At 37.5% G+C, this 12,639-nt stretch overlaps 1 protein-coding gene across 2 annotated transcripts in view; it reads right to left on the bottom strand.

The window, feature by feature from the left end:
• The window catches only part of LOC127632472 (mitogen-activated protein kinase 14B-like), a 45,612-nt gene that overhangs the window by 25,217 nt on the left and 7,756 nt on the right, over positions 1-12,639 (bottom strand). For both annotated transcript variants that reach the window (XM_052111061.1, XM_052111060.1), the window contains exon 2: positions 8,252-8,381. In XM_052111061.1, coding sequence (XP_051967021.1) covers positions 8,252-8,381 — 130 coding nt within the window. The remainder of the gene's footprint in view (positions 1-8,251; positions 8,382-12,639) is intronic.

Below are 12,639 nucleotides of genomic sequence, written 5' to 3'. Positions count from 1 at the left end.
AGAAATTAAAAACAGATACCCCTTGGTATGGCAAACTGAATCTTTTAAGTATCTCGCCATTAATATGCCAAAGGATCTCGCAAAACTATTTGAATCCAATTATTTACCTATATGTAAAAAAATTAAGGAAGATATAGGAAGATGGAACTTAATTCCTTTCTTTAGTCTCAGTTCAAGGATTGAATCTATTAAAATGAATATTTGCCTAGATTATTATACCTATTCCAGACCTTACCAATAATGATTAACGTAAATCAATTTAATGAATGGGAAAAGATGTTATCAAGATATATATGGCAGGGTAAAAGACCTAGGGTTCGTTTTAAAACATAACAGCTAGCTAAAGAAAAAGGGGGCTGGGGATTACCTTCTTTAAGAGATTATTATTTTGCAGCACAGATGAGAGCCGTGATATGTTGGTGCAACCCATCCTATGAAGCTCAATGGAAAAATATAGAGGAGAAACTATCCTCCATCCCTACACAGGCAACCCTTGCTGATAGCAATTTACAAGGTCACATAAATGTTATTGATAACCCATGGATAAAATGCACTCTTAATGTATGGAAAACTATTATAATAGAATATAAATTAAAGAAGGATATTGTGCCTCTTAAATGGTGTGCATACGACTCTGAGTTTACGCCAAATAGATTCGATACTAGATTTAAGGACTGGACGGATAAAGGATTAACAGTTTTATGTAATATAATAAAAGATGACACAATAACTAGATTTGAAACACTCAAAGAGAAATACTCATTAGAGGCACAAGACTCTACCGATATTTACAGATGCGACATTTTGTTAATATGAGGATGAAGAATGTGACTGGGACAGGGAAAGTTATAATAGAATTATTCAGAAAAGCATACAACTCAGATCTGTTTGGTAGAATTATTTCATGCATATATAAATGTCTGTTAAATCTTAAAACACACTCGACTTCCTATATTAAAACAAAATGGGAGAAGGAAGGAGGAATGAGTATATCTGAGGAAGAATGGACAATAATATGGAGGTATCAATGGAAATGCTCCAGGTCACAGAAATGGAGGGAGTTTGGTTGGAAAAATTTGATAAGATATTTTATTACACCCTCTCAGAAATCATATCATGGTAGTAATGCTAATATATGCTGGAGAAAATGTGGAAACCAAAATGCAAACCATTACCATGTTTTTTGGGATTGCTCTGTTATTAAGGATTATTGGAGAGGAATACATAATGCTTTACAATATATTTTTAAAGGTGTAATACCATTTGATAGTAAAACCTTATATTTTGGATATATACCTCAAGAATGGTTAAAAAGAGATAAATATTTAATGAATATATTGCTGGTGGCTGTAAAGAAGAGCTTTACCAAAAAGTGGTTGTCACATGAGAACCCTACCCTAAATGCATGGATATAAATTACAATGGACATTTACAAATTGGAGAAGATAACAGCATTTTTAAATCATAAACTGGAACAATTTGATTTGTGCTGGAAAAAATGGACCAAATATGCAACATCTCAAAGACCTGGTTCTAGTTAATATCCTGAATGCCCAGAAAAACTACTCCCTACATGTACATAGTTCTTTTTTGTTGTTGTGGTTTTGTTTAAAAAAAAAAATAATAATAATTTTGCATTTCTGATGAATAGATGTACAGCAAACACAACTGTATGGTGTATGTATGGGCATATATTTGTATGTTATGTTTGTATGTTCTTGACATGAAGATACTCAGTATAATATCTGAGGTACATCTGATTGAAGTGTAATGTTTATATGAGAAAAAGTAAATAAAAAAAAAAAAAAAGAAGACATAGAGCATGACATGCGAGCGGTGTTAATTTTAACCCAGATTTACAACCACCACAACCACATATCCACATATCAGACCACTCATCTAGGTATTGCGAGGCATCTTTACTTCTTGTCGGATCACTCTGCGACCTCTACAAGTAAGCTAATAAAATATTTTCAACTCAAATCAAGGATAAATGATATCTGTGTAATGCATGTTATATGCACAAAAAAACTTAAAAATAGTCCAGATGGGTCCCTTTGATATTCAGAAATAGTTGGTCACACTAGGCCGGTCTCTATTCCTCTGTGTTTACAATATGAAATGAACGGCAGTGGGCGGGGCCAAGGGTGTGATGACGCATGTTATGGGGCCTGTAAATACAACCAAGCAATGTCTCATGACGTCTAGGGCTGTCCGATAAAACGATATCGATATCACGATAAAGAAAATCCACGATAAGCTTTTGAGGAATTATTGATATTTACTGTGTGTCGGCTTTCTCAGGCTGCGTTTCCACTGGGGCGGACGAAATCCGCTCAAAGGTGCTCACAGCGCTAGGAGAGAGCTTGTTCCACACTGCTGCCAATCCTACGATCCACCTTGCGAGCATGACGCTCGGCTTTCATAGGAATGAATTGAAAACGCTCTCAGCTTCGCTCACAATGTGCCAGTGGTAACGTATGGTCAGACTGGATGAACTTGCTAATGCTAGCTGCCTTGCTAACAATTAGGTTATGTCGGACACCGGATTGATTCCATCCGCACAGCAAGACTTCATGACAACGGTTGCGCCCTCTCATCGTCTCTAGTGAAGAGCGCGACAGAACAACAGTGATGTGGACAACAGCTCTGATCTTTCTGCACTGTAATCTTGAATATTCTAGCAACATGCATGCATAATTTCTGCCCTGTCCCGCTTCGCACGCGTTGCCTCTTTTCCCTGCATGTGTGTAGACATGAAACACTTAACGTGGTTTCAAAGCACCATTTAGACCAAAACGTTTTTCCCTTCTAAATGTATCTTTATTAATTAGCATGTTACAACAACAACAACAACTTACATTTATATAGCGCTTTTCTCAAACTCAAAGCGCTTTACATAGTATAGGGGGGAATCTCCTCAACCACCACCAGTGTGCAGCATCCACCTGGATGATGCGACGGCAGCCATAGTGCGCCAGAAAGCCCACCACACATCAGCTATTGGTGGAGAGGAGATGGTAGAGTAATGTAGCCAATTCAGGGATGAAAATTATTGGGAAGCCATGATAGATAGGGGCCAATGGGGGAATTTGGCTAGGACACCGGGGTTAAACCCCTACTCTTTACGAGAAAGTGCCCTAGGGATTTTTAATGACCACAGAGAGTCAGGACCTCGGTTTAACGTCCCATCCGAAAGACGGATGTTACGAGCCTTTAATAGTAAACAAATCGAATAAACAAATCGATTTCTGTTCTAATTTGGTGAAAATTAAATAGATGTCTGGAATGGATAAGGAAAGACTAAAATGACTAGTTGGTAGACTAGTCTCTCACTTTAATGAAAATATACAAATGTTTTTTATATTAAAAAAAAAAAAATAAATAAATAAATATAAATATATATATATATAGTTCGGGACACCCCTGAACCCACATTCAGCATCATTCCACAGTCACAAAGGCTTCTTTGCCCCATACTTGGGTGTCTGAATCTAAAGAAATATAAAAAATATTTCATTTTAATGTAAAAATATTCCAACAAATACTGGACCTGCTGTCACTATTCAGAACAAAATAGATGATCTTTTAACATTCCTTTTCAATTGATAAACGGTAAAAGACGGTAAAATTGGTAAAAGATCCTGCAGACCACACTGCTTTGGCTGTCTCTGGACCCTGTGCAGTTTTGTAGAGAATATTTTGACTTAATTGTAATTTTTTCTATGTAAACGTATATCGTGATAAATATCGATATCGAACAATATGAAAAAGATTATCATGATAACAATTTTGGCCATATCGCCCAGCCCTAATGACGTCAAAAACAAACAGTTTCAAAATCTGACATTTTAAACAGTTGTGAACTATAAATGCTCTTTTAGACTGGGGAGGAAGCTTTGAGTTCTGAAATTTACAATATGTTTTTATAGTACAGTGCCTCTTATGTCTAAATTAAGGAAAATTTGATTTTCAATTTCAAGACCCCTATGAGCTTTAATGTAAGTCACCATCAACTATTATATTGAAAAGATAGACCATGATAATCATTCAAATTTCTCCTGTTCCGCATAAGAAAGAAAGTTGAACAGGTCATTCAAGATTACAGGTTTGATAAAACTATGACAGAATTTTTATTTTTGGGTGACTAGTCCTTTAACCTGTTTTTAACCCAGAATGTTCCTTGAAGTGCTGTACCCAAGAGCACCAGTGTAAGATAGAGATCAGAGTCGAACCTGCAACCTTTGTTTTGGCAGCCACAGTTTCTTAACTAATAATGCCACACTCATGTATGCAACAGCCCTTTTGCTGCAACAGTATCCCAGGTAAATTTATTACCACTGCTAGGAAAGAACAGCTTGTTTTTTTATTACGATCTTGGATCGACACTGTCTGCCAGATATTCAACTGTTTGTAAAATGAATAGGGACAATAGATTTCTGACGAGCCAATCTGTTCAGACATTTGAAAGTTATTAAACGCTAACATCTGTAAGAAATAGGCCTACATAGTGCCAGGGTTTGTAATGTGCAAGCATTCAGCAAAGACTTGTGTGAGAGAGAGTAACAGCAGAGTTACACCCATGCACAAACAGGGCTCTGTACTCTGGCCACAAAGAAAATGCAAGGACTTCTTTTCTTCTATGCAAAAACATGTTGAGTGCCTTTACAACAGCAGGCAAATAAGATCGGCACTTCAGTGGAACTGCCATACGCCAGCCTCGAAAACAACAATCAGCCCTTTAATTCTCTTTTGACCTTGTGCAAAAAGTAATGTCAGTGTTATACAAACCAATGCAAGCCATTTCAAACCAAAGGCCAGATAATTATCTTAGTAAATGTCATATAGCTGGTAAAAAAAAAAAAAGGGAAATAATTAAATCAAAATTAGGAACACATTATGCAGTAAACATGCACCATCTTTCCCCACACCCTTGATAGCTCACAGACAGCAATCAATAGAGTTTCATAATACACAGACGAATCCCCCACTGGGATCTGTGCTGAGAGGATGTGTGCTTTCTTTAATAGTTGTGAAAGAGGAAGGAGAGGAAGTATCAGATGATGTGTAAAAGAAAAGAGCAGTATGCTCTGTTGGACAAGCTAGTTTGGAGTTGGTGAGGCAACTGCTTTTTTATTTACTAGACATAGTAGAGAGGGAACAAGAAATCAGAGGGTAAAGAAAGGAGGAAGGTTCGGTGGCTGTGAAGTGCAAAACAAAACAACAAATCTAAAAACCGCAAAAACAGCGTGCGGGAAAAGATAGTTTTAGGTACAATGTTCATCTACGGTGTGTAAGGGACCATCTAAAAATTCCACAAACTACGCTAAAATGCCGGTGTTCAAGCGTTCATTCAATTAACTTGCATGACAAACACTGTTATTAAAAAAGCATTTTCTCATTCTAAAGGTGTGATGTCTCACTTTCAACATTTGAAGCCAGCATGCCCATTTATTAGGTGTGCACCGATCGATCGGCCACCAATCTAAATTTGCCAATCTTCGTCTTAAGTCTGTGATTCCTTGTAAGAGATTTGTTCCACTCCAGCGTGTTTCCTAGATTGATTCCTTGTATGCCATTTGTTCCACTCCAGTATATACCATTAAAAGACTGAAGTTACTCCTGCATCTCCTCTCTTCCACTCCACTAACCAAAGTTACACTACCAATTATTAGTAGTGTTCAATTATTTTAGAAAAACAAATTGCTGAAAATTTACCAAGATATTATTTTTATATTAAGTTTATAGAAGGCTGCAATTAGATATGCTGATTTACTCTTTGTGAGATTTTTCTAGGATGTGGAATTACACATTTACATTATTCAATTATTCTTTTAAATTAAATAAAAATCTAAACAATGAAAGTTAGACATTCACACCACTGAAAGCCTGCTACAACCTTTATAATGTAAAAATTACATCTTGATGAATATTAGTGATGTTTTATCTAAAATAATGTAATACTGTATCCATATACAGTTGAAGTCAGAAATGTAAATACACTTAGGGCAGTGTTTCCCAAAATTTTTTCTGACACGGTACACTTTTTACACAACTACATTTCCCATAATGCACTGCCCTCAGTGTGCCACGGCACAGTGGTTGGGAAACACTGACTTGAACGGGTGAAGTCATTAAAACCAATTTTTTTTTAACCACTCCACAGATTTCATATTAGCAAACAATAGTTTTGGCAAGTCGTTTATGACATCTATGTGCATGACACAAGTAATTTTTCCAACAATTGTATACAGACAGATTGTTTGACTTTTAATTTACAATATCACAATTCCAGTGGGTCAGAAGTTTACAATTGAAATTAACTGTGCCTTTAAGCAGCTTGGAAAATTCCATAAAATTATGTCAAGCCTTTAGCCAATTAGCTTCTGATAGGAGGTGTACTGAATTGGAGGTGTACCTGTTGATGTGTTTTAAGGCCTACCTTCAAACTCAGTACCTCTTTGCTTGACATCATGTGAAAATCAAAACTAATAAGCCAAGACCTCAGAAAACAATTTTGGACCTCCACAAGTCTGGTTTATCCTTGGGAGTAATTTCCAAATGCCTGAAGATACCACATTCATAGTACACAAGTATAAACACCATGGGAACACGCAGCCATCATACCACTCAGGAATGAGACACATTCTGTCTCATTGAGATGAACATACTTTGGTGTGAAAAGTGCAAATCAATCCCAGAACAACAGCAAAGGATCTTGTGAAGATGCAGGAGGAAACAGGTAGACAAGTATCTATATCCACAGTAAAACAAATCCTTTATATGGACATAACCTGAAAGAAGCCAATGCTCCAAAATCACCATAAAAAAGCCAGACTACAGTTTGCAAGATCTTACTTTTTGGAGAATTGTACTCTGGTCAAATGAAACAAAAATGTAACTGTTTGGCCATAATGACCATTTTTATGTTTGGAGAAAAAAAGAGAGGCTTGCAAGCTGAAAAACACCATCTCAACCTTGAAGTATAGTGGGTGGCAGCATCATGTTTTGGGGATGCTTTACTGCAGGAGGGACTGGTGCACAGCACACAATAGATGGCATAATGAGGAAGGAAAATTATGTGGATATATTGAAACAATATCTCAAGACATCAGCCAGAAAGTTAAAGCTCGTCACAAATGAGTGTTCCAAATGGACAATGACCAGAAGCATACCTCCAGAGTTGTAGCAAAATGGATTACGGACAACAAAGTCAAGGTATTGGAGTGGCAACTTATTGTGTGAAGTTTGTGGAAGGCTACCCAAAACAATAGACCCAAGTTAAACAATTTAAAGGCAATACTACCAAATACTAACAAAGTGTAAGTAAACTTCTGACCCACTGGGAATGTGATGAAAGAAATAAAAGCATTCATTCACTCTACTAGATATACTTGGAAAATCTAACCAATGGCAGCAACAGGAACCTTTATAATTTAGATTTTATTTATTTAAATTTTTTAACTGTTTTTTTAAGTTAGAAAATGCAAGTTGAATGAACGTTTGGATGTCACCAATATTTTAGTGCAGTTTGTGGATTTTGAGACTGTCCATTATGCACAGATGAACTATGAGACCAGAGCATTTATGAACATAGTACCTAAAACAAACTTTTCCCGCTCACTGTTTTTTCATTATAAAGTTACTGTTTTCCCGAGAGAGAAAACACTCCAAATTATTTTTTTTTCAGTCAGTGACATTTTGGCATGGATTTTTACAGTATATAATCAGTGAGACTAGGTCTCATTCACACAGCCAATCAGGTGAGAAGCTATGGAACCTACCCTTTCTGTTTTGATGGAATTTCTGTTGTGTTTTCTTTCTTGCCATTGTGTTTTCTGAATTGCTGTCGTGTTTTCTGAATTGCTGTCGTGTTTTCTGAATTGCTGTTGTGTTATCAGATTTGCCGTTGTGTTTTATTAATTGTTGTTTTGTTTTGCACTTCACAGCCACCGTAGGATGGGGATCAGAATATGTTGCAGGCCAGACTCGAACCTGTGTCACCAGTATGTGTGTCAACCACAGCTCAATGTGTCAGGAGCAAGTATGCTTACTATTGCAGACCACCTCAGACGGTTATCTTGGTTAATAGTAAGCATGCTGCTAACATTGAATCTTCACCCACAGAACTGGTACACCTCTCATTCAAAGTATTCTATTATATAATACTGAACACATTTTACCATTTTTAAATCAGAGAGAGAGAAAAGGGTTCATTGCAGCAATTGTGCATACAAAAAAAAATCCTTACATTCTCATGTTTCATGTGTTTGAGCAGCAGGAGTTCTCTGTACGTGCGTTTGGCATGGATGATGGACTGGAACGGCCGAGACAGCTTCTTCACCGCGACCTTCAGGCCAGACTTTTCGTCATACGCAGAGCTGTGGAAAAGAACAGCTTGTTATGGATTTTATCAACATCGCAGATAACAAGATTGCTGGAGATTTTCAGATTTAGCAGCAAATATTAAGAGCATACCAGAGTTAAATGGAAAAGTTTCATTTAAGGGATATTCCGAGATTAATACAGAATAATTCATAGTGTTAATAAATTAACAGTAAATGAAGAGCATTTGTGGCATATTTTTTATTTCCACAAATAAAAATAAAAAACGTTTCTTTACAAAAAGCAAAAATCGACGTTACAATGATGCACTCACAATAAAAGGGGCCAATTTTTTGAGGATTTAAAAGGCATAAAAATGAAGCCAATAATGAAGTCAATAGGCATTGCACTGATTGCTTTGTCATTTTTATCATCCACAGGGTAAAAATCAGTAATCTAATGGCTTTGAAAACTTAAAGTGCACCTCTTCTGAACAAGCTGCACAATAAGGAATCATTGATGTCCAAAGCACAGGCAGTCCAGAAATAACTCTAACCTATGTATCAAAAATAGTAATTCCATTAATAGTGCTTGCCTTAGAAAACATCAGTGTGGAGATAAGCGGTGTCTTCTCTGTAAGTTGCTAACTAGTTTGTGAAATACATACTGGAAAGTTAATAAACAATGACCCCATAATTTTCCCTTTTCAATATAATGTTAACCCAGACCCTGACAACCATGTCATAATGTAGCAGATTGTAAGGTAAACATCAGAGCCTCTTTTTTTGCAGCTCAGCAGACAATGGTGTGGTGGTGGTTTGGGTCTGTCAATTTCACACTACATTGTTATCTATTTTGTGAGATGCAATACTGGTCCATCTTTAACTCTCCATGTCAACGAGCTTATAGCTAACTAGCTAACCACGTAGCTACTTTCATTGCTTGTCAGCTGAGTGGAATCTAATGTGTAAACAGGTATTCACCAAACTATTTTGTTCAGGATTCACAGTTTGTTACCCCTTCAACCAAACAATTGCAGTCGTTGCATTTACAAAATGCAATATATAAAAGTCAGGTTTTCCACCGTTTCCCCTGAACTTGTATAGCAGAATACGGTATAACACCGTTCTATATTACACAGGTGTAAATGCTTCTTGTTTTACAAACTACACCTAATTGACTGGCAGTATTAAAATAGTCAGCATTTGACTAATATTAAACTGTACTACTGATGTTTTTTAACTATTTATTTTAATGGTCAGCATTTGACTGATACTAAACATACAGTACTGATGTTTATTAAGCTATTTATTAAATTTTTATTTATTCTTTATTTTCTCAGTGTTCATTTCTAGAATTTGTTAACAATGTATAAAAATAATGTCAAATATTCTTTGACAAAAATATTTAAGAAAGCAGCCTTTGCATAGTCATATCAGGGCACAATCCACATAGACAAAGTAATTTTTTCAATCCAGCTCAAACATTAACTATATCAGCAACCATATCGGTAAACTTTCCCCTTCTAAAATCTGTACCGGTCTCAAAAATCTCATATTGGTCGGGCTCTAGAAAACTTTTCTTACAAACTTAAAGCCCCACACAATGCAAAGATCTGCTCCATTAAAAAGAAAACTTTCCTGCCAAAATTTCCCCATCCCCGAGTTTAGTCATTAGTTTTCCAAATGTTTTTGGAACAACAGTGCAGTAGCCATGGCAGCCTGTTCTGCTATCTTCAAATATCACATAAAGGTTTAATCAATATCTTCTGAGGCGATCCAATCAGTTTTGGGTGAGAACGGACAGAAATTGTATTCATTTTCTTTAAATCTTGCCAGCATTCTCCTTGGCGATCATGATTTAAAGCTTGATTACACTTACAGCGCCATCTAGCCCTCAGCGCATGCGTGATGCAGTAGGAAGTGTAATCAAGCTTGAAATCATGATCGTGCCTAGAGCCAGCAATGGCATGATTAAAAGTGAAAAAGGTATATTTGGTCTGTTCAAATACAAAACTGATTGGATTGCTTCAAAAGACATTGAATAAACCACTTGAACCATATGGATTATTTTTACAATGCCTTTGTAATATTTGGATCTTCAGAGATCTGGCCACCATTCACTTGCATTGTATGGACCAACATAGCTGAGATAATCTCCTAAAAATCTCTTTCGTCTTCTGCAGAAGAATAAAACTCGTACACATCTGGGATGGCATGAGGGTGAGGATATGAGGAGATCATTTTTGGTTTTGGGTGAACTATCCCTTTAACTTCAGGTGCGCTTGGTCTCACTTCCAGTGATGAATGCAAGTTCCATCAAAATAATACATATGAGGCTTACCACTGCATGGTACAGCTCGACTTGACTCTTCTCGCTTTTTGGGAGTTTTTCACTGTGGATTATTGTTTATGGTCAGTAATGTTTGAGTCGCATTTACATTTATTCATTTGGCAGACACTTTTATCCAAAGCGACTTACAAAAGAAGAAAGCATAAGCGAATCATCTTAAGACAGTGGTTCAAAAGTGCCATATTACTTCACTAGCATCAGAATAGTATGCAAAACATATACAAGTGCAATCATTTATTTATTATTTTTAAGTGATTAGTTAAGTGCTCTTGGAAAAGATGCATTTTAAGTCATTTTTAAAGATAGAGAGCAAGTCTGCTTCACTGATGGAGTTGGTAAGGTCATTCCACCAATGTGGTATGATGAAGCTGAAAGTCAGAGAAAGTGTTTTGGTGCCTCTTTGTGTTGGTACAACAAGGCAACGTTCCTTAGCCGATCGCAGGCTTCTAGTGGGCGTTTAGCTCCGCTAAATGATTTTAGGTATGTTGGAGCAGACCCAGTGACTGTTCTGTATGCCAGCATCAGAGCCTTGAATATGATACATGCACCAACCGGTAGCCAGTGGAGAGAGACAAAGAGTGGTGTAACATGTGCTCTCTTTGGTTCAATAAAGACCAGACATACTGCTGCATTCTGGATCATTTGCAGAGGTCTAATTGCATATGCAGGGAGGCCTGAAATGAGAGTGTTACAGTAATCCAGTCTAGTTATGACAAGTGACTGAACAAGCAGTTGTGTGGAATGTTCAGACAGGAAGGGTCTTCCTGATGTTGTAGAGTGTAAATCTTGCATTCTTTGAGATGTGGTCCATGAAATTTAGTTTGTCATCAATGGTTACCCTTAGATTTCTGACTGTTGAAGGCATTACCCAGCTGCACGGTGATGTTGTGTTCAACAGCAGGGTTGGCTGGAAAGACCAGGAGTTCAGTTTTGGATGGATTGAGTTGCAGGTGGTGTTCCCTCATCCAGGCCGAGATGTCTGCCAGGCAGGCCGAGATTCGAGCAGTCACGGTGGTGTCGTTGGGCTGGAAAGACAAGTAGAGTTGTGTGTCATCGGCGTAGCAGTGGTATTAGAAACCATGTGCCTGAATAATGGGTCCCAGTGGTGTTGTGTATATAGAGAAGAGAAGTAGCCCAAGCACTGATCCCTGAGGTACCCCAGTAAGTAGTTGATGTGGCTTGGAAATCTCACCTCTCCAGGCTACCTTAAAGGACCTTCCTGAGAGATAGGAGCTAAACCAGTCAAGCACAGTTCCTGTGATACCCAGCGAGGAGTGGGTGGAGAGCAGAATCTGATGGTTGACTGTCAAAGGCTGCAGAAAGGTCCAGCAGAATCAGGACGGATGATCTGAATCGGATGAATCTGAGACAGAGACTCTCAGAGAATCTCAGAGACTCAGTGACAGACAGCAGGGCAGTCTCAGTGGAGTGTCCACTTTTGAAGCCTGACTGATTGTCATCCAGCAGTTTGTTATGTGAGAGATAGGCAGAGATTTGATTGAAAACTGCCCTTTCAAGTGTTTTTGCCATGAATGGGATGAGAGAGACTGGTCTGTAGTGTTCCATTTGTGTGGGGTTAAGTGTGGGTTTCTTCAGCAGTGGGGTTAGAGCCTGCTTAAATGTAATGGGAAAAGTGTCTGTAAGTAGAGACGTGTTGATTATGTGATTATCATTTAAGATGATGTCACGGCAATAGAGGCGGAGTAACGTGCAGTGGAATAGTGCCAATAGAATCAATAATAAAATACAGTATAGAGTTGAAGTCACAAGTTTAAATACACTCAGCCATCACTCCAACACCTTATCCTTGAGTTAGCATGCTAAATTGCTAATTTGATACTAGAAAATAACTTGCCTTTACATCAAACACTGCTGAAAGCCATTTGTTTTGTTAAATGAAGCTTAACATTGTCTTTGTGTTTGTTTTTCAGTTGCCACAGTATGCAATAAACTGGCATGTCT

Source organism: Xyrauchen texanus, chromosome 39 (assembly GCF_025860055.1).
Source record: "Xyrauchen texanus isolate HMW12.3.18 chromosome 39, RBS_HiC_50CHRs, whole genome shotgun sequence".
Lineage (NCBI taxonomy): Eukaryota > Metazoa > Chordata > Actinopteri > Cypriniformes > Catostomidae > Xyrauchen > Xyrauchen texanus.
This window is presented reverse-complemented; position numbering and strand designations above follow the sequence as displayed.